Genomic DNA, 23523 nt, shown 5'->3' with positions numbered 1-23523 from the left:
AAAACGCATTTTTTCCTCCTCTGTGACAAATACGTTTTATGAGGAAATAATTTAGGGCTTGTATGTCATGGACGGCTTGTAGTTCTTAGGTTACATAGAAGCAAGGCTTCTTGGTTTCAACAAGTAGAAGCACCAGGAGTTAAAGTTCTACCGTTCCCCCTTGTTTGGTTTAGAAAACATGATGCTACCGAGATAGTTTTGTTAACTTTCCAGCCTTAAAAAGACGGCAGGCGGAATGCTTCCAACCATGACAAGTGACCCTTGCATGGCACTCTGGAATCTCTAAGTGGCTTGAGGAACATTGTTTTATCCCAAGGGCTGACGTTGTTTAACTCTGCCTCTATAAACTGTCAAACTGAATTTCGATAATTCAGTTCCAAACTTGAATTTTAAAGATATATAAATACAAAACACAAACTGGCCTGAGAGTTATGTAAATTCCTCCTTTGCCTTTTGCTATGCAGACTTACTCTCTGGAGATGGGAGGCTGGCAAGGTCAAGGCCAGCCCCACTGGTATAACCTTCCTGCCCACACCTGCAGTGTATATAGACCGGAATCCCTTGGTAAGTGAGACTGAGGTCTCAGAATTAGCTGAGTACCCATAAATACTTGGGAAGCAAAGGGGGGGGGGTGAAAGAGATACAAATCCTTTACTCATCAGCAACAGTATGCTTGTACATTTGAATGAATCTCCATGACAGTGTTATTGCTATTTCTATTGAAACTGCATTGTACTTGGGTAGTTAATGGACAATTATATAAGCATGTATCAAATGGTATTCCTTGATGTGAGCACTTAGAAAATTAGGTCCTGTGTTTATAATTCTCTCTTTCAAACAGGAACTTTGTAATCCACACAGAAGTTCAGTTGCTTTGTTGGAGGACAGTATTACTACCCAAGACGGGCATGAACAGAACGAAAATTCTTAAGAATATGTACCAAATTGTTAGTAACATTTTCCTTAGGAAGTGGGACTTTGATTGTTCTACTTTAAAGACACTTCTGTATTGTTGAAAAAAATGGGTTTACAATGAGGATGTATTGCTTAACAAAGTAAGTTTTACTGAGTGGTCACTTTTGATTGATCTATAATTACTGAACTCTCTGTTTTTTTAATTGCCCTGTATACTTATAAAGTCTGCACAAGGCGAAGGAAACGGTACGGGCTGGGCAGTCAGGTACTTGGTCTGAGTAACGGCTGAAATTTAGCCTCTCCGAGCCTGAGTTCTCTGCTCTGCACCCACAGGGTCTATAATCTCCATTCACCAGCAAGAGGGTCAGGATCCCACTGCCCATGTGAAAAGCTCCTTGAACTCAATACAGTTGATTTCCTTCCTTCCTGCAATGTTTTAACATCATTTAAACACAGTGTAAACTATTCTTGAGATTTAAAAAGGAATAAATATTCCTACATACATCAGTCTCAGTGGGGAGTCAACAAAAGCGCTCAGAAAAATACGTTTTCAGTGAAAGGCAGCTCCAAACAGGAAGTTTTCATTGGAGAGGAGAAAAGATTCTGCAAGGCAGCTTTAGGCATTTTTACAAACTATATTCCTATTCCAGGAAGGCTCCAAGCAAGGAGGTTAAGGACAGGGTCACCCCTGATAAACCCACGGGTAATTCTGAGCCAGCAGGCAAGCAAACAAGACTTTCTGGGTCAGGGGTGCAGCGGGAGCTTCTGACCGTCTAAAGTCACGCTGTACAGTGTAAACTTGCTGCCAGGAGAGGATAAAAAGCTGCCATTTCTTCTCCTCCTCTGCCTCCCAAACATGCGGTGATGAAACAGAGAGAATACAGTATATGCATGTGATATGCATATTATATTTTACAATTTTTTTTTTTTTTTTTTTACCACCAATACTTGTGATATGGCCACAGTCCATACCAACGGATGATAGACTAACATGCCATACCCAACTTCAATGACTCACCAAACTGGTGAGTCCTGCAGTGTCTCAGTGTTCGGACAGTGTCTGCAATCATATGCTGGAAGGCAAAAGAGGAAACACATCAGCGGAAGGGTCATTTCGGGTGTTGCTGAACTAGCGGTGCTGTGAGGCTGGTTGGATGGTCTAACACCTTTGGGTGTAAATAGAGGAGCTATATTTGGTGCGGGACCTAACTTTAATTGATAATATATATTGAGTTTGGATTACAAAAGAAAATTTGACCTTGTCTTCAGAAACAGTGGCTCTCAACCCCGGCTGCACAGATTCTAACTGAGCCATGGGAAAACATACTGTTAAGAAATGCAGTACAAGATAACCTACTGAATGGGAGCAAATATCTGTAAATGATATGACCAATAACGGGTTAATATGCAAAATATATAAAGAGCTCATACAACTCAACATCAAGAAAACAACTCGATTAAAAAATGGGCAGAAGGGGCTTCCCTGGTGGCACAGTGGTTGAGAGTCCTCCTGCCGATGCAGGGGACACGGGTTCGTGCCCCGGTCCGGGAAAGATCCCACACGCCGCGGAGCGGCTGGGCCCGTGAGCCGTGGCCGCTGAGCCTGCGCGTCTGGAGCCTGTGCTCCTCAACGGGAGAGGCCACAGCAGTGAGAGGCCTGCGTACCACCAAAAAAAAAAAAAAAAAAAATAGGGCAGAAGACCTGAACAGACATTTTTCCAAAGATGACATACACTTGGCTGACAGGTATATGAAAAGATGCTCAATACTGTTAATCATCAGAGAAATGCAAATCAAAACCACAATGAAATATCACCTCACACCTGTCAGAATGGCTAACATTAAAATGACCACAAATGTTGGTGAGGACATGAAGAAAAGGGAACCCTCCTACACTGTTGGTAGGAATGTAAATTGGTGCAGCCACTATGGAGAACAATATGGAGGTTCCTCAAAAAACTAAAAATAGAACTACCATATGACCCAGCAATTCCACTCCTGGGTATATATCCAAAGAAAATGAAGACACTAATTCCAAAAGACATATGCACCCCAACGTTCACAGCAGCATTATTTACAATTGCCAAGATATGGAAGCAACCTAAGTGTCCATCAACCGATGAATGGATAAAAATGTGGTATATATGTACAATGGAATACGACTCAGCCATAAAAAAGAATGAAATTTTTCCATTCCCAACAACATGGATGGGATTGGAGGGTATTAGGCTAAGTGAAATAAGTCAGACAGAGAAAGACAAATACTGTATGATATCACTTATATGTGGAATCTAAAAAATAAAACAACTAGTGAATATAACAAAATGAAACCGACTCACAGATATAGAGGACAAACTAGTGGTTGGTTACCAGTGGGGAGAAATAAGGAGGAAAGGCCAAGACAGGGATAGGGGATAAAGAGGTGCAAACTATTATGTGTAAAATAATAAGCTACAAAGATAGTACAACACAGCGAATATGGTCAGCATTTTATAGTAACTATGCCGGGGTACAACCTTTAAAAACTGTGAATCACCATGCTGTACACCGGTAACATATAATATTGTACATCAATACATACCTCAGTTAAAAGAAAAAAAATAAATATTTAAAAAATATATTAAAAAAATGCAGCGTGTCCACCCTCAACCAACCTGTCCACATTTGCACATGCTTTTACTTCAGAAGGTGTTTCACCTTCTCCCCATGAAGTCTTTGTGAGTTCACCTGCACTTGGGAAGCTCCATTCTCAACCTTCCCACTGCTCTGTGTACAGTGTTTATGGGGTTTGTGTTGCTGTGATCACTTCGTGGAACTTTCTTCCTCCTCTAGAGCAAGTACCACGAGAGGGCTTTGTGTACCCAGCACCCACCGTACGGCACACACGTGGCCTCACACATACTTGCTGAATGGAGGCCAGAAGTTTTGTGGAATCAAAGACTCAAGTAACTCAAATGGTGACAGGAGATGAGATATTTATGAAACAGGTACATTTTCTAAAACATCAATATCTTTACAGAGACCGTTTTCTGTTTATAATGTACATTCCCTTTTACAGTCTTCAGTTTTCTACTTTATTTCTCTAAGCTTCTTACTGATCTCCAGGCAAAGATTGCTTAAACTCACAGCTCCTTCCTTTGGACAAGATCCCCTCGCCTCATACTTGTGTACCTGCAACCGCCTTCTAGCTCTCTCTACCACGGTAAAGGAAACACGGCATTTAGGACCAGACCAATCTCCACTACACTTCCTCCTGCGCGGTTGCTAGAATAATCTCCAAACACTTGTCCTCATGTTCTAGTCCTCTGGAAGGCAACAGTGACTCCATACTATTTCATACAAAATCCAAACATAACCCTGTAATTCAAGAATCAACGTTATTCATGATCTGGTCCTCCAAACCTTCCTAAATGGGCCATCATATTTTTTTTAACAATTGAAGTACAGTTGATTTACAATATTAGTTTCAGGTGCACAACATTAGTTTCAGGTGATTCAAAATTTACAGATTATACTCCATTTAAAGTTATTATAAAATATTGGCTATTATTACTGTGCTATACAATATATCCTTGTATATTATTTATTTTACACATAGTAGTTTGTACCTCGGGCCATTGTTTTTCATGTCCTGCCTACACACATTGAACAGAGGATCGTCTATATACAGCAAACGCTCAACAAATGATTGCTAAAATAATGATGTTAATACTAAAAATAAATTTACTTAAAATTCAGCAGACCTCCAGAAACATTATTTGAATATGACCTACTTATTAAATTGTTCTCACAGGCTGCATTTCTATTGTATTTCTACTCAATAGTGAAAAATAAACAGGACAGTGATTACAGCAACAGCTCGAGTTGCGTTTGTAAAGGAAACGAGACCTGACTCATGTCTGAGAATGTATTGTTAAATTTCCTTCCCCCAATTTTACCACTATTCCCAGGACAGTTCTGTCGTTGTTTTAAGGTATGGCGTCACCTTGATTTCTATCACGTGCCATTTGCACAGCTGATGTAAGGTCAGGTACTCAGGGCAGCACTGAAACCAGAGCCCTGATCTCATCTTTAGGTTTTCTGAAGGGAGCGGGGAGGAAGCTACGATAAAAGATGATGCTCTTAACACTGAGTGATAAAGAGAAGAAAAGGAGAAAGCATTTGTTTCTTCATTATTTAATGGTCTGAGGCTGAAACATTTGGAGCTGCTGAGGCAGTGTGGGGAACAATGGAAAACTTATTAGGTCCAATAAGCACTTCTGGGTTTCGTGTTCTCTGACCTAATGTGTTGGCCTGGATCAGCCTGATAAAGATAACACACTGAATTATCTGCTCACTGGCTAATATCCATCATGAGGAATTGGCTTCCCACAAGTTAATTCAGTTAGGTTCTACTGGTTCATTACTGTGAAAGATGATGCTATTTTATCAATAGCTTAAGTGAAACCCTGTCTTTTGCTAAGAAACGTGCTGAAACTACTGACTCTACTAGGAAATTCAGTTTCACTCTCCAGCATCCAAGTACAACATAGGGCTACGTACAATGTAAAATACAGTTTTGTCTAGAAAAAATTCTGACTTCAGCCTGTCTTCTCTGTGCAAGGGGCGGGGGGGGTCAGCATGAGGCATGCTGCACCTTAAATGCCATCTGCTTTGAGGACCAGGAACACAGTGACACAACAAAATCTGCTCTCTTTAGAGATGATGTGATGGCAAGCGACTGATGGGTGCGCCTGTGTGCCGTGGGCCTGCTGCATGCATGTGTAACTGCACTTACCTTCTAGCTGTCTTTTTAATAAGAGTTCTCTTCAGGAATTTAAAATAAAAGATTACCTATTTATGCCCTGTTATTTCCTTAAGCTTTATTAAAGGGTTCAGGGTACATACAATTATTGACCCTAGGAGCAGTACTATTAGTTAGACTTTGTTTCAGTCCCCACGGTTAGTTTTAAGTCTTGTCTCTATGATCCTAGACTACGTGAGTCAGCATTAAAAGGCTTCCACTGGACCACTGGAGAAAGCAGGGGAAAAGAAAAAGAGACGCTGGTCAGAAAGAAAGAGAGAGGGTGTAGGAAGGTTTCCATCGTTCTTTCCCATGCTTGCCTTTACTGAATTGTTCTCTCACTTGGGGAGCTCCATCTGGGGGGAAATGACACAATGAACTTAACCAAATCACTGGTTCTCTTTGGGAAGGGGGCCAACCACCACTGTACCCTTAACAACTGACCACAGTCAGTGTACAAAGAGTACACTGGCTCTCGCATGTTTCCTCTGGGTTAGTCAGAGGGAAGGGTACTAGACCTTTAGAGGGAATTCCACTTGGTGTGACACAGCTCGTCCCACATCTCTTACATGCTCGCCAAAGCTTATTTGGCGTTCTTAAGCAGAGGTGTTGGCCAAGATTTGACATAAGTACTGACCAGAGGCTTCTTATTCCTGCAATCATTTCATTAATACCAAACACTGAAGATTAACCTGTCTACAGACTAGAACGTTAGGGCCTACAGTCTTTGGCTACAAAGTGGGGCCCTGGGATCTTCAGAACATTACTGGGTGACACCAGAACAAATCTCTAAAGAGTAAGTACAAGAAAACCCAATACTTTAAATATCTATTTCGGGCTGTGTTGGTTTGACTGTAGTATCTAAAATAACTGAGCTGGATTCCAAAGCACTTAGTGCAGAGAGAGACGCAAAAAGTTATGGACATGTCTATGTCAAAACTAATGAGCAAGAAAGCCATCACCCTCAAATCATTAAACTGAGCTAAGGCAAGCTGTCCCAAGACGCCAGTCTTCCAGATTCAGCTGCTTGGGTTTTCAGGTTGTACCAGAGCCTCCTGTACTGGCTCTGCACCACCTCATCCCGTGTGTGGCGAGTTAACCTCACAGTTAGAGCGGGGCACCTCTGAGCCAAAGGTCAGAGGCCAAACCTCATGTGGACTCATCAGGTGGTACTGTTCTTTGGTCATGGTCTATGGCCCCCGTCTCACTCAACCTTCTCTCAAATGCCTGACCCAGTCTCACAGGGAACCGGGGGTCATTCCTGAAAGAGTTCACAGAAATCCATTACCATTACTGAAAAGGTCACTCAAAGGTCAGGGTCTACGGACAGGGGTCCCTGATACCATCTTTAACCATGCATGGCAGGCTCACCTATGACACTAAAGTTCATCTGTCAGACAAATCCATTCTTGTGGTCCCCAGGGTCTCTTTGGGGCACTCCTATTTCACAGTTGCAGGCAATTCCTCCTGTGCCCACAGCCAGTGAGAAAGGCTAGTAGGAACCCGCTGCATGACAAAGCACCTGAGAATGTCCTGGAAACAGTTCTCAAAGAGGCGTTTCAGTGACTTGTAAGAAGGGACTGGCCAGGGACCCCTTTCTCGTGAGTTCACTTTCTCACTTTGCACGAGGTGATCTCTCCACAGTGGCACCATCTGTCCACAGGCTGATAGAGGGGTGGTCCTTCCCCTCCCATGCAGACCCTACAAATTCCATCTTCATATCCAAGATGGACATACCTCCCCAGAAGGAGAGCTTTGTCCCGTGCCTCAGAAGCAGCGTAAGCCAAGACACAGGGAGATGCGTTTAAAGCAACAAGGCTGAACCTCAAGACTGAACTCCTGCTGACAGGAACCTTACAGCTTTCATTCTAGTTCAAACACATACACTCAACCACTGACGTCAATCGAATGAAGTTCCGTTTTCAAAAATAAAAAGCAGATTTTCATATTTGGCCCCAGAACTTGCCAGCACACTTATTTTTAATTGGAACGCACTGTATTGATAATGCACAACATGCAGCAAATACATCACCGCACGTTCAGAGGAGAAAAGCACTTAAACCATTTGTTTCTTGGCGCAGAAAAGCGTACGCTTCCCTTACAGTGGGGAAAAGGAGAAATAGTGAAGTTTTACATACCAGTTTTTCAAAATTGACAAGATTATCCAAAAATGTTTTATTTCCTTCATGAATGAACGTTACATCTGAAAATTAAAAACAAAAAGAGATATGTACCATTAGGAACGGATCATGACTCAGAGTTGAAGAGGTATAGATGCAATGCAGCTTATTAATTTTTCTTAAACGTTATGGATTATTTCATGCAATTGACCAGGCAACTTGAAATTGAATCTCAATAGTATTTGATGTGAGGGGGCATAATGTACGCGTGTGGAGAGAAAACATTATAACACTCATGCAAGTATGTATCTTGCTTTTACATTGCAGGCTTTGACTTCAACCTGCTTAATATCCACTAACACTATTCTATCACTTAACTGGTCCATATGTTTTTAGGTCAGAACACCGAGCGAAAAGAACTGAACCCCCAGAAACAAAAAGGATTTTAATATTTATGTGTTTGCTTTTTAACAATCCCTGGCAAAGTATACGGATCTGTTTTACTTAAAGCATTAAGGTTTAGATTTGAATGTTTAGATTTTTGGTTTTCAAAGCCAGGGCCTGACTGCGTATCTGAAGTGAATGAGGAATGGGACAGGTTTGGAAAAGGCAAGATTTCTGGGCCTATTCACTGATGAAAACAACATAAGGAAAGTAGGATGAAGATACATTTTCAGAGGACGGGAATGTTAATTTTGTTTGAGCCTCACTGCATTTGAAGTGAAAGAAGATATTCAAATAAAAATCTCCTTTTGGTCGCAAAACTGACTGGAGTGTCTCTTCAAGAGACAAGGATGAGTTACAATAATAACAGCAACTGAAGCTCTGAAAGGGGGTGGCTTATAAGAACTCAAATCAGAGGGTCAGTGACTGAGCATTAGGGAATCCTCACAGTGGAGAATCAAAGTAAGAAATGTACTACAATTTAAAGAACATGCAAATAATCACAGACATGGAGGACAAACCAAATGAACATCATTTTCAAAAATCTTGTTAAAATAACATGATATAAAGAGGGAAACGAACAGATTAAAATTCCTCTAAATAGAAAGGAAAAGCATTTGCATTTAATCAAGACTTTGATTCTGCTGGTCCCTATGGGGCAATTACGAGATAGGTGCTTGGGAAATCTGCCTGCAACACACCCAGCCGCTGAGCTTTGACTGCCCACCAGGGGGCAACACCAGTTGCACAGTTACAGACTACACTGAAGACGACCCTTTTCTCATGGCATTCTTTATTCACAGCTTCCAGCCCCACCAGACTGCAACGTTTTCCTAAGCTTTTTCCCCTTGATTTTTTTTTTTTAAACTGATGTCTTAGCAGGGAAGCAATTCACAATTACACAGTCATCTGACAAACTCTCTGGTTATTTTCTTTCACTGTTTTGCTTTCAGAATAGAATTGCAAGCTTTCAACCTCTGACACAATATTTAGAGAAAGAGTAGCCAACACAGTTAGCTTGTACCTTGTTTGTACAGCAAGCAAAGCACTGTGTGTACTCTCTCTACATTAAACACCACCTACGAGCCTAGTAACTCCTCACTCGCGGAGAATTCGGATTACAAATGCCCTGTCAGAGTTTCTTGGTCCATTTCCCCAGTGTTCCAAGGTTTGTCATCCCCTCCCTATGTTCCCAAAGATGATGATAATAACGCAGCTTATATTTATTACCAGCGTCAGACATAGCATTAACTCATTTAATCCTCACAAAAGATTATAAGGTAAAAGCCCTAGCAGGAAAAGAATGTGAAGAAAGGATGGTCCAAAGAACCAGCACAGCTGGCCCATGATCACAGCTCTAAGTCTCAGAGCCAGGACCCAAGCCCAGGCAGCCTGCTTGCTCTCTCCACGGTGCCTCTCTGGTACCCGAAAGGACTTGGACATTTCTGACCACCCGTTACAGCCACCTTGCTGAATTCATGGGAGACGGGGGCCTCTGCAACTTTTACAGTGTTTCCTTTGTCCCTCTTTCTATCTCCTCCCTCTCCTCTGCGTGGGTGATCTTGCTTAATCTCAACTCTCAAGGACTTGTCGAGGTCAGCGCATGAGGACGGCAGCTCTACTGAGGGTGGGGGGCTGTTAGGCTGATGCTGGCCTGAGGATAAGGCAGGGAAGGTGTGTCTGGCCAGGTGGGGAGGCAAGAGGGGCTGGAAGGGGCTGCTGCCCAGGAGAAGGGGGTCAAATGGCTGAAGGTTTTGATGCAGATGAATGGCAGGTGTGTGATGAGGCAGGTGTGAGAGGGATAAACCAATACAGGTGGTTGAGCTCAAAAACGGGGGTCTCAGAACCTAAGTCATGGGCTGTGAAGCAGTTCAGGGCACCCACCAGGTTCAGAGTGCTAGAAATGAGCAACTGCCAGACTCCTTTATCTGGAGACATCTGAACACGCTCCTAACACTTCATATAACAGGACGGGGGATGAAAGGACTCCGTTTGAAGAGATGGCAAGTGAAAGAGAAGGAAAAAATATACAAGCACCTCAACATTCTATTCATTTAAACACCCCGCAAATGTGCAATAATAATCTGTGCCCCAAGATACAAACACGACCTCAGTTTACCTTCAGACACCTGTTGATTATTCACTCTACTGGAAGGACTACCATCTCCCAAAACGCCGTGATACAGATTATTCAACTGCTTTTGACCTTTAGCTCAGCTGGATCCTTTCCCCAACACTTACTTAGGGTTTCTCACTACTTTCTGAACTGGATTCCACAGTAGGGGGGGAAAGTAAATCAGAAGTAAGAAATTCACTGGGAAGTAGAAAAGCTGATGGCTGGAAGCATTTTTAGGTTACCTGCTCACTTGATAATCTGCGTGGTATTGGGAATTGACTGTCTCAAAAAATGAAACATGGGAGCCCTAATCCTTCTTAACACCCAAGGAGTTCAATTTGGTCTCTTTCTCTAACCAAAAGCAACGCAGAGCAGGAGGCACAAGAGGGGAGGGCTGGGAAGTTTTCATGAAATGTTGGTTGCTCTAGTTTACAGCAAATTTTAAAATAATTTTGCATTTAACAAAAGCTAAGAATGTCATTTATGTTTTCCAAAATGTCTTACCTCAGACGTGATACACCCATATTTAAAAGTTTCATCCTGTTTTCCTTTGGAAATTATTTCAGACAAAAATAGTACCTTTAAATGCAAGAGAGTACTAACGTTGTTTTATAATGACAAAAAATTAAGATGAAGGAAAAACAAGTGCTTCTTTAAACTCGAGCTTCTAATGAAAAAAAGTTTAATTTACTAGTGTGAATGAGAGAATGTATTTTCAGTAGAAAAAAGGGAAATTCGAAAAGCTGCTCAACATCACTAATTATTAGAGAAATGCAAATCAAAACTACAATGAGGTACCACCTCACACCAGTTAGAATGGGCATCATCAGTAAATCTACAAACAATAAATGCTGGAGAGGGTGTGGAGAAAAGGGAACCCTCTTGCACTGTTGGTGGGAATGTAAACTAATACAGCCACTATGGAGAACAGTATGGAGGTTCCTTAAAAAACTAAAAATAGCATTAGCATATGACCCAGCAATCCCACTACTGGGCATATACCCTGAGAAAACCATAATTCAAAAAGACACACGCACCCCAATGTTCATTGAAGCACTATTTACAATACCCAGGTCATGGAAGCAACCTAAATGCCCATCGACAGACGAATGGATAAAGAAGATGTGGTACACATATACAATGGAATATTAGTCAGCCATAAAAAGGAATGGAATTGGGTCATTTGTTGAGACATGGATGGATCTAGAGACTGTCATACAGAGTGAAGTATGTCAGAAAGAGAAAAACAAATATCGTATATTAACGCATATATGTGGAACCTAGAAAAATGGTACAGATGAACCGGTTTGCAGGGCAGAAATAGAGACACAGATGTAGAGAACAAACATATGGACACCAAGGCAGGAAAGCGGCGGGGTGGTGGTGGTGGTGGTGGGATGAATTGGGACTTTGGGATTGACATGTATACACTGATGTGCATAAAATTGATGACTAACAAGAACCTGCTGTATACAAAAAAATAGAAAAAACCTATTTATTAAAAAAAAAACTTAAACACACACACACACACAGACAAAAGAAAAAAGGGAGATTTGTTTTGCTGCCGACAAAGAGGTCTAGATAAACTCAGTATAGCAGAAAATTGCATCCAAGCTAAGACGTAAGTGTGAGGCACCTGACTGCATTAAGTACCTTGGGGGAAAAACCACTAATGTATAGCAGAAAGCTCAGCTCAGATCTAATTAAGTTAACGGGACATTGTCGACTGTTTTCTCATTACCTTAAAAACATCCACTGTTTCAAAATTTTGTCTTCCTAAAATCAATTCCTTTCCCAGATCTGTCTTCGCTTCCTAGTTTTCCTCTTTGTGTCTAAATAATTCCAAGTGTCACTTCCCACAGGCCACCACCCCCGCTCTCCAGCTGGTGTTTTATTTTAAATAAAAATCAGGAGACTGAATAAACTTATCTTAGAAATAAACATGAAAAATTAAATGAACTTTTAAGTTGGTATTCTGGCTTTACAATCTCTCCTTATTTCATCCATTTACATTTCGCAGAACCTTTTGAGCTGGAAGGAAGCATTCTGTGTGACTCTCAACTGTCCTAATCCATTACTGTTTCCCAGAAAGTCTTGCTTTATACTAGATGAAGATTGAATAAATAGCTGCAGGGATGCATAGCAACTCAACACTTCTCCAAGCTCTGGCTGTTCTTGAGAGAAGCCGAAAAGGGAGCATAGCTTCATTGCCAGTGGGGCTGGCGATGGGGGGAGGTGAGGGAGGAGACGGCCAGGCCAACCAGCAATCCAGTTCCCAGGTATTTCACTTCCAGAATCACATTTATGGGTGTAGGCACCGGGGACTGAGCCAGCAGAATTTACAAGCTTCTGAAGGGTGAAGGCAATCTAAAAGAGTATTCCTATAATCCCTTGGAAAGAATGAAAACACAGCCAAGAAAAATGACCAACCCGCTTTTCCTGGAAAGCACACAGATATACTAAATGTCAGGAGCATAGGCCAGATGAAAAGGAACTTCCCTTTCATTAATCCCCCGGGTCTGAAAGAGACCCCTGAGAGCGTTAGTAAATTTAACTAACATGTTTCATGATGAATGATCTGGCGCTCTCTACAGAAGACAAGTTAGTTGACTAACTTGGAGCTGTCAGATACCTTCCCAACTGGATTCACTCCTGGAGAGAAGGAAGTACATTCCCTACCAAAATTGTTCATACGCTACACTGCCTGGGTTGACCAAAGGTACTTCTCACACAGCAGCAGGCCACGGGTTGAATCTCTGAAATTTAAGCTGCAAACGTAGACCGGGACTGATCACTGTTTGGATTCTTTATTCCAGCCTTATTCTTGGTTGAATTAAGTGAACTGTAGACTCAAATAAGACGATGCTTAAAGCAGAGTAAAGTAAAAACACAAACGTTTCCAGTGCCAAGTTCTGTGAGTCAATCGAAAACACTTTGATGTCTGCTTAAGTACAATTAAGTATTTTAAGCATTTCAGAAATAATTGAACATTTGAAAAACAATCACAAGCCAACACAGTTAGGTCTGAATGTCAAAATTACTTTAAAGAAATAAACTGAGATTCCTTTTCTAGCCCTCTGTAGAGTGATACATTTCTGGAAGATGGAATTACATAGCATAAAAGATAGAAAACCATTACCTTTAAGCAATAAGGGCATGAAAGGGATTTTGGGCGGCTTCATCTTTTTGAATGCATCTCGGTAGGCTTTGTGATTCAGGGAAGGATCCTGCCGAACCAAGAAGATTACAAAGAGAAAGAAAAATCAATGCACTATAGAAACAATTCTAAATCCACTTTTACTATACCATTTGAACATGATTTAGATATAGAGTGGTTCTTCCTAAGAACAAAGTAGATAAAGGTTTCCTAGGAGAATTAACTCACTAAATTAGGGCAGGAAATCTAGGCAATGAATGAAAGTCAAGTTATCGGTTGACAATAATGGGAAATGACTGCAAAGGACAGACACCTTTTGATTGCCCTATTATTCTTCCCTCAAACAGGTTCCTTAAGTACAGCTTCTTCTCCATAGTTTCTACCATGAGGTAACCCCACAGCCTTTTGTTAAGCACACTGCAAAGAAAAACTGCCCTCGTAATGCACAGATAATGCAGAGAAAACAAGAGAACAGTTTTATTGTGATCTGAAAAGAGACTGAAAATTGAGTATACTTAAAAATCTGCCTTCTGAATATCATACCAAGAGGACCATTCTCACTACCTTTTTCCATGGAGAGGAAGCAGTGTTAACTTGCTTCACTCCGTAAGAAGCAAAGCTACATTTTCATACACAAGTGAACTAGTCTAAGCTACCTGACACGGTAGAGTGCAGATACCGACTACTGAAATCTAGAAAGAAATTGGACACCAGCAATCAGTTTGAAGAATAAGTCTACTCCGGCTCAACTACTTACTGTTAAACTTTCAAGTTCAGAAAAAAGTTTCTTAAACTTCCCAGGGATTTTCTAAAAACAAACAAACAAAAAAGAAAAGGTCAAAAGAAGTCAGTTATTTTGAGAGGCACTAAGGGAAATGTTCATTAAGTTGTGTTATATCTGTCACATTTCTGAACATAAATAGCTCTATCATCTGGTTCTACCCTGATTGCTTCTCATTATGCAGTTTTCATCATTCCCAGTTTAAAATAAGTAACAGCCACATGAATCGGGAATCCAGCTGGTTAGACATTCCACACACTGGTGACCTTTTAATAAAAACTTGGATTTTGGTTCTGTATCTTACCTCTGACAAATGCTCTCACCATATTTTTCTTTTTTTAACTTATTATTTTTGGCTGCTTTGGTTCTCCGTTGCTGTAAGCAGGTTTTCTCTGGTTGTGGAGAGCGGAGGCTACTCTTCATTGCGGTGCATGGGCTTCTCTCATGGTGGTGGCTTCTCTTGTTGTGGAGCACGGGCTCTAGGCACGTGGGCTTCAGTAGTTGCAGCATGTGGGCTCAGTAGTTGTGGCTCGTGGGCTCTAGAGTGCAGGCTCAGTAGTTGTGGCCCATGGGCTTAGTTGCTCCGTGGCATGTGGGGTCTTCCCGGACCAGGGATCGAACCCGTGTCCCTTGCATTGGCAGGTGGAGTCTTAACCACTGCTCCACCAGGGAAGCCCTGCTCTCACCTTCTTAAACAGTCTTGCTGAGTGGGAAATAATAACGTTGGTTGATGCTTTTTGTATAAATGATATAATTATGTTTCACAGCAGAGGGCTAAATAGTGAAAGCCCATGAAAACCCTAAATGATGAAGCCTGCACTTGGATGGATAGAATCACTGAACTGTAAAGATCACACCAACTGGTGGCATGAAGATTCACAGAGGATGGAAACATAGGTCATCTTCCCAAATAAAAATTTGGGCCTAAGGAAGAAGGGCCTGGAATTTTCCAGCCTGCCTTTATTTATTTATTTATTAATAAATTTATTTATTTTTGGCTGCGCTGGGTCTTCATTGCTGCGTGCAGGCTTCCTCTGGTTGCGGTGAGCAGGGGCTACTCTTCATTGTGGTGCGCGGGCTTCTCATTGCAGCGGCTTCTCTTGTTGCAGAGCATGGGCTCTAGAGTGCAGGCTCAGTAGTTGTGGTTCACGGGCTTAGCTGCTCCGTGGCATGTGGGATCTTCCCGGACCAGGGGTCGAACCCGTGTCTCCTGCATTGGCAGGAGGATTTGCTTTTTTTTTTTTTAACATCTTTATTGGAGTATAATTGCTTTACAATGGTGTGTTAGTTTCTGCTTTATAACAAAGTGAATCAGTTATACATATACACATGTTCCCATATCTCTTCCCTCCTGCATCTCCCTCCCTCCCACCCTCCCTATCCCACCCCTCTAGGTGGTCACATAGCACCGAGCTGATCTCCCTGTGCTATGTGGCTGCTTTCCACTAGCTATCTACTTTACGCTTGGTAGTGTATATATGTCCATGCCACTCTCTCACCTCGTCACAGCCTCCCCCTCCCCCTATCCTCAAGTCCATGCTCTAGTAGGTCTGTGTCTTTATTCCCGTCTTACCCCTAGGCTGTTCTTCATGACCTTTTTTTTTTCTTAGATTCCATATATATGTGTTAGCATACAACCGCTGCGCCACCAGGGAAGCCCTAGCCTTCCTTTAACATGGTGAAGTGAAAAGCTAGATGCCTCAGAGTAAGTCACTCTGAATTTGAATTCTGCCCCTTTCTAGCTGTGCGTCTGCAGTGAGTCTCCACGTTGTCTGACTGAAATGGAGATAACTCACAGGAAGTGTACAGTCCGTGGTCGGTGCTCAGCAAACTCCAGCTATTAACACTTATGACTGTTCTAGAAGATTTGTGAGATTTTCTGTTTCTAAAACAAATCAGAATAATGAGGTAGACCCCACAATAGACTTCTAAATTATTCAAAATGATCACATTGATAATTTTGCATCTGGACAGCACACAGGTTGTGTGATCTGGCAGCTACTGTCACACACACCAATACACGTGTATTAATAAATTAATAATAAATTTTATTAATTAATGCAAGACAAAGCAAATAAGAAAAGGTAAAACACAGACACCTGCAACTGATGGCAATTGCTCCTCTGAGCTGTGTATCTTAGTCTGTTGGATATTCCACACGAATATCCCGGTGTCATCTCAAACTCAACATACCTAAAGCCAAACTTGTCTACTCCAGGGGTCAGCCGGGGCCAAATCTGACCATCTGCTTCTGCAAATGAAGTTTTACTGGAGCACTGCCATGCTCATCATTTATCAACTAACCATAGCTGCTCTTGCACCTCAATGCCAGAGTCGAGTCACAGCGGTGGAGACCACATGGCCTGCACAGCCTAAAAGTATTCACTATCTGGCTCTTTCCCCAGAATGCCTGTTGACCTCTGTCTTAGTTCCTTAAACCGACTTCTTTTCCTATACTGCCTAGTCAGGACAGTGCGATCACTTTCCAGGCCTAGAGACACGGAGCTCACCTCTGCGAGGGAGGCCCACCCCAATGCTCCCAGCAACTCCTGACTCAACTTCCAAGGCCCTGCTGCTTAAGGCTTTTCAGCCACCCTGAGACAGCACGATTCCTCCATTGCTCTGCTGGGGTCCGCCTGGAACCGGTTCAAGACCTCCTTGACCACAGCACTCCCTGTGCTAATCTGGCCACGTTCCACCTGCCACGGCATTGATGCAGAGCTGCGCACATGGCAGGCGGTCACTGTGCACGTGAAATACACACTATGTGAATTTCACTGAATTGTTCTCCTTTCAGTGTTTGCAGATCAAGCCTTCTTTCTGTGTATAATTTAAAATTCCACTCTCCTCCCCGGACCCTTCCTAGCCACTTGTTTTCCTCCTGCTCTGATAAACTGTGGCTTTTTTTGCCCACCTCCTTGAATCTCATGAAGTGTGTGCGCATCTGGTTTGCTTAACCAGAGATGCAAGCCTTTTGTCGCTTTTCTTTTGAACCCCTTTAAGGAGCACTGACCCTGACCCTCAGGTCACCACCGCGCATTCCATCAGAGTGTGGCCCCCGACGAAAGAAGGTGAACCCCAAAGCTGCCCACAGACCGTCACTGAGATGGAATGTGAGAAAAACAACAGTTGGCCTGTCAGCTTCTCTCCTGCAGGAGTGTGAACGGGGGACCATGAAGAGTGCAGGGTAGGCAGGAAGAACAGCTGAATCTGAGAGGGTGGGGAGAGGCCGAGGGAGCCGCAGCGAGCCACAGCAGGCTGGACCCGTAAGGGAGAAGACTTGACGGTGAGAGAGAAAGGACGAGAGAGAGAAATGGTATGGGGAATTAGGTACACAGTCAGTAGCGAATGGAGAGAGAAAGAAACGAAAGCCCAAAGAAAGACGGCGTCGGGGTCATGGGGGAGGCAGAGGGCCCAACATCCGTGTCTGGCTACATTTAGGGACACCCCAGTTTCCATTCTTCCCACGCAGACCCTCAGAGTCCACGTTTCAGAACGTGCGCTAACTTGAGTGGCCCTCTCCCACCTCGAACCCAAACAGCCTTAATCATACAGCCCTGACAGGCAGAGCCAGGACTGGGGAGGCCCGAAACTTAAAACATTTTGTGAGTCCTCTTTAGGAAAAAGGAATATAAAATTGCTTTTGCAGATTTTGTAAAGATATCCATCATCCACGTGAACATACCGCCAGAGGCCCCACAAGTGAGAAGACTGGTAGCTTAAATTCATTAGCATCTCTGCAAATCTGCTTCTGGACACACAGGTGAGCTTTTGAAATGACCAACAGGGAACTGTAACCATGCCATCACGGGAGAAAAGCAGAAAACTAATTCTAGCTGGGAAGCATTTTACAAGTTGTGTTTCTTTCATATATATTATAGAACCATTTTGAAGACCATTTGATGAAAATAGCTCCTGACGACTTGAGACACTAATTTTTTAACATTTTTTTCTAGTGCTACATATCTCATTTAAGCCGTTTATTTTAAATAAAGACTGTTAGCTGGACCACTTCCCGTTCAGTTTTATTTGTCCCCAACTCCACCCTCCGTATGGACCCCCAGGGCTCACCTCCCAGGTCTGGGACAGCCGGCTGACAGAAGCAGTGTTGAGACCCATCACAATAGCAAAGAAAGAATTCAGGTTTCTCTGGGCTTTGCAGCTATGGAATAAAAGAAAGCAGAAGGCACTCTGAGGCAACGTCCTTTCACCAGATGATCACAAAAGATAAAGCTGCCAAGACTCTCCCAGGCCACAGAGTTCAACCTCTAGGGCAGGGTTGAACTCTGCTCTGTGACCTACACAGCCTTGACTGTCCCTGTCGGATGGGGCGGTATCCCCTCAACACAAATGAAAGGATTCCAAATGCTTCCTTACCTTTAGGAAAAGATCTGTGTTCTTGATACCCTCTGGATACTTCAAAAGATTCCTCCCTTTTAAAAATCTATTTTGGATGCATTGACAGTTTTAACTGAAAGCTCTTACATTCATATTTCTGTATATATCCCATACTCATTAGAACAGCCCCTGATTCTGTATCTTTAATCTGTATGTTGTCTTTCTTTTTTGAGAAACAAGACCCTCTTACCTCACAGGGCCCTCTCCCGTTACATTTAGACATATTTTCTTTGCTCTCAACAAAATAGCTACTATGTTATGTATGTATTTAAAATACGGCATATATTATGGGGACGCTGACTCACATCTCTCATTTAAGGAATAAAGGAAATAAAATGCAAAATAAGACCATGTTGAGCTCCGTTCACTCTGGAAGATTATATGCTCTGCAGAACGTCAATCTTGCCCTTCAACTTAATCAGTCAAAACTCCATTAATTTTCAAAGCCAGCAGAGGGGCTTGATACAGCAGAGGGAGTGTGGGCCTCCAGGTTGGCCGGAACAGCCTGTGAATTCCAGATATTCCTTAATCTGGGATGTATTAGAAAATGGCTTCTCTGAGGAAAGATTTAAAAATTTAAAAATTACCCTGACTTAATAATATGAAAAAAGATGAAAGTGCTTAGCAGTAAGCCAGAGGCATAAAAAGTCCCTAGTGTGTGTTGATCGAGCTGCCCTCACATGTCATCTCTTCCATGACATCTCCATCAATGTCTCCAATGGAATTTGGGAACATTGTATACACAATTCTGCATCCCGAGTTCTCAGTTTTATACCATGTTATATAATATATTACGGATTCTTCACTGTTACCATTAATGTTATGGAACACTTCATCAAAAACGTATTTCATAATTTGTTTACTTATTCCCTTGTAGACATTTAATCTATTTTCAATTCAATACAATTCAAATCAACGTAAAATGCTACAATAAATGCCTTCTGTGAAAAAAACTTCTTACTGTATTTATGATTTTCTAAAATTAAGTTAGACTTCCAGTCATTACATGATTGATCAAAAGCTATGATGACTTTAAAGGTTCTCAACACATATTAAAAACTTCTGTCTCTCAAAACTATACTGATTTCCAGTCGCACAGGTGTGTACAGGAGCATTGATTCAGAACCAGGAAACTGTTTTCGGCTCTTAAAGTGGTAATATATAGAGGTGGCTGCGCCCTGGCCGGTCCTGCCTAAACCTGCCTGCTCCCAGAGCCAGCCTCATGGACTGGACACTGCCCAGTACAGCTGTGCGTGGGTCAGCCATTTGCGAGCATTTTGGAAATTCTAGCTCCATTAACAGGGGAACCAGGAAAGGCACTGCTGCCTATGCACCTAGTGTCCAAAATACCTGGGTGAACACAGTCCTGCAAGCCCCTCACTGCTGAGTCTCCACTAGGCATGGTCTGTTCCTTTCAGTCTTCCTGTCCAGCTTTGGACTCTGCCTATAGTTCCCCGGTAGGCAAGAGGACCTGAAATTCAGTCTAACTGGCCCCTTTCGCTGGTTTCTGCCAACTGTCTCCTGGGTAGACCCTGCTTGGTATATTCCATGAACAAACAAACAGGCCACTTCCCTGGTCTGTGGTTCAGAAATCTTCCTGTTTCTGAGAAACTGGTGCCTAAAGGCATCAGCACTACAACTCTGCTTCCCTTCCGCCACTCTCTTCCCTCATTCCGCCCCTTCTGTCTCATCACACCCTGGCAAGTTCACACCAGCCAGAAGAGACTTGAGTCAGCTCCATCTCTTGATGAGATGATGCCAGGCTCCCCCGCCAAGATGCTGAGGTCAGCGAGAAGTGCCCCATCCCTATGCCAGAGGCACTGGATGCCCTCCCCTTAGTCCCAGTCCTCCCACCTTACTGCATGATGGAAGCCCCACTGGTCCTGTCATGGCCCACCAGATATTTTTATATTCTGCCCATCACTCAAATGCAGAGTAAACAGCAAACCTTTCAGATAGCAACTGCCGGAGCTGAAAACAAGACTTTTCGGGGAAGTCATTTTATTATTAGTCATTATAAAAAGTTTATTCTTCTTCTTCGTATTCAGAATCATTTATCTACACAAAATCTTAGATATAAGTCTCATCTTTTTATCTTTTATCTCCCCATAAACAATTTTCCTGGTTCAGATCTCTTTTTTAGTCATACCTAAAATTAAAAAAACAAAAACCCACATATACCTAACATCTGAATCTGTAAAAAGAAAAAAAGAATTAATATAGAAATGATTTCTCTATAAGACGAATTGATACAGTACAAATATGGGTTACCATTCCCATCTGGAATCTTCCTTTACCAAGGTCCGTTCATTTCAAGGTAAGAACAGACTGACACTAAAACATTCCAGTTTAGTGTCAGTCTAACACTCCTTTGTGTAAGGAAATAAAATCCACTCAACCCACAGAGGTGGGGGGATGGGACTGGTAAGAAGGAAGGAAACATGAATATGCAAATAGGATGCCTTAGGCAGGGAAGACATTTCCTGATCACCGACATGATTGTTTTCTCTTGGCTATTCCTACCAGTATGATTATGAAGAATTTAACTTTGTGTTTCTGTTGGCATTCTATTCTATGGGCCAGGGATAGAGACCAGTACAGCAAACAATTCAAGAGCATGGGGCCATATGGAGAAGATGTGAACAGACATATTTCATTTCCCTGAGGACAGATATAATCTTATACTGGGAACTAAGCTATGTGGTGTCATCTTACTCCTTAGGACATTCATGTCCCATTTCACCAAGCAACTGGCATTTATAAGAAAGTTTTTGATCCCAAAGAGCCTCACATTTAAGAATGTCACAGGCTATTATAGAAAATGTACTGGCCAAACAAACAAAAAAGGAGCATTCATCATAAAAGCAGTCCAAGATTTAGGCATATCTGTTATCTATCTCTCCTTCCACCACCAGTCACATCAAACACCAGGTCAGGAACCGCCATTATCTCTCACCTAAGTAGACAAAATATCCTGCTTCTGGGGTCTCCTCACCGGCAGTTCCGTCTAGGTGCTACTTTCAGATCAACCTTCCTGAGGGACAACTTGGATCGTATCCATCTCCTGCACAAAAACTTTCAAAGAATCCCTACCACCTTCTCAATTCAGTCTAAACTTTTCATTCTGAAATTCAACATCCTTTACAATTTGGCCCCATCTTCCTTTTTAGATCAGTCTCCCACGACTTCTTTACAAATACCTTCCGCTCTGGCCAAACTGGATGAGGTTCCTTTCTCTGACCACATGCTCTCTGCCTCCAATGAACTGCTTTGCTTCTCTCTCATGAGTCTGACCTCCACGGACAGTGTGCTCTTTTGAATTCATACCCAGAATTCAAAATGCTACTTTCTCCCAAATGGTTTTCTAATCCTCCTTTCCCACACCCTTGGCATATACGCGTCCCATCCTCTAAAGCCCCTGAAAGAAATTCATCTCATAATAGGGCACCCTCAGGTTCTATTTTGAAAATTAGACATTTGAGTTATAGAAAGTATCCCCCCAGCCAATTGGGTGCAGGCTCACTCTGATTTCCCCACAATACCCTGCATGGATGTGCAAACATTAATGAGTGATCAATACATATTTCCTAAATATATTACACTGACATGTACTCAGAAACGGTTTGATATAAAAACTACTTTGAAAAACAAAGCAAAAAAAATGGGAAGACTGGAAGGTAGAAGGAACTGGGAAAGATTTTGATTCATGTTGCCTGTTTCTGTTGGGAAGCTGTCCCAAGAGTGGTTTCAGAATATTCATCTGGTATTTTAAGAGATGCTCCCAGGAAGTTACTAGAATGTTATTCAACCGACTTTACTGAGTCACTGCTATTTACCAAGTTCAGTACTAGGCACCCCAGGTACAGTGATTGATTAGAAATGGTCCCTGTCCCTTGGAAGCCAACACAGTCCACTGAAGGAATTCTATATAAAAAGGTAAGTTTAGGGCTTCCCTGGGGGCGCAGTGGCTGAGAGTCTGCCTGCCGATGCAGGGGACACGGGTTCGTGCCCCGGTCCGGGAAGATCCCACATGCCGCGGAGCGGCTAGGCCCGTGAGCCATGGCCGCTGAGCCTGCGTGTCCGGAGCCTGTGCTCCTCAACGGGAAAGACCACAGCAGTGAGAGGCCCGCGTATCGCAAAAAAAAAAAAAGGTAAGTTTAATCAATAGTAATAAAGAAGTTTTTTAAAAAAGGAAAAAAAAAACGTGTGCATGGTAGGGGGAGGTCAGGGTAAGAAAGAGCTGACCCTGCATTTGAAAGTCAGGGATGATTTTAGGAAGGAAGCAACATATGACCTAGGTCTTGAAGAAGGATAGCAATTTGCTGGGTAGAAGTGCCCATTCTTGGCAGAGCTAACAACACATGTCCAGGCTTGGATGATGGTCTGCATGGGAAAGGGAGAGCCATTTAGAGTGGCTGCAGCATGGGGTGAGGCTCAGAGGTCAGGTGCGACCAGACAGTGCACAGCCTGCTAAGGAGTTTGCAAAGTTCATACTCTGGGCATCAAGGAGCCAAAAGCAGAATCTTGAAATGCATCTAACTTTCAATGGTTCTCACCCCCCTCACATCACCTTCCCCCATTTTCCTAACCTACTGTAGCTCACCTGGCTACAAGGGTAATTTAGCTGCACGATGGGGCATGTGTGCACTGCCTGCTTTTTTCTACAGCACAGAGCAGAGTGCTTTGGTCTAGTATTTTGACCTTTACTTTAAGATATAAATACTTCAAAGGCGAAGAGAGAAATATTCAAAAAGAGACCTTTTCAATCATTTGGTCACTTAACTCAATAGTACCCTTTTGCATCTCATC

General features: G+C 42.6%; 1 protein-coding gene across 2 annotated transcripts in view; it reads right to left on the bottom strand.

The window, feature by feature from the left end:
- Positions 1-23523, bottom strand: part of RAPGEF5 (Rap guanine nucleotide exchange factor 5) — a 219279-nt gene that overhangs the window by 5288 nt on the left and 190468 nt on the right. For both annotated transcript variants that reach the window (XM_079931285.1, XM_079931286.1), the window contains exons 21-25: positions 18388-18478; positions 14293-14343; positions 13518-13605; positions 7837-7901; positions 1934-1988 (exon numbers count right to left, since the gene is read on the bottom strand). In XM_079931285.1, coding sequence (XP_079787411.1) covers positions 1934-1988; positions 7837-7901; positions 13518-13605; positions 14293-14343; positions 18388-18478 — 350 coding nt within the window. The remainder of the gene's footprint in view (positions 1-1933; positions 1989-7836; positions 7902-13517; positions 13606-14292; positions 14344-18387; positions 18479-23523) is intronic.

This window comes from Stenella coeruleoalba (genome assembly GCF_951394435.1).
Source record: "Stenella coeruleoalba genome assembly, chromosome: 9".
NCBI lineage: Eukaryota > Metazoa > Chordata > Mammalia > Artiodactyla > Delphinidae > Stenella > Stenella coeruleoalba.
Note: the sequence above shows the minus strand (reverse complement) of the source record. Positions and strands in the feature narration are given on the sequence as shown.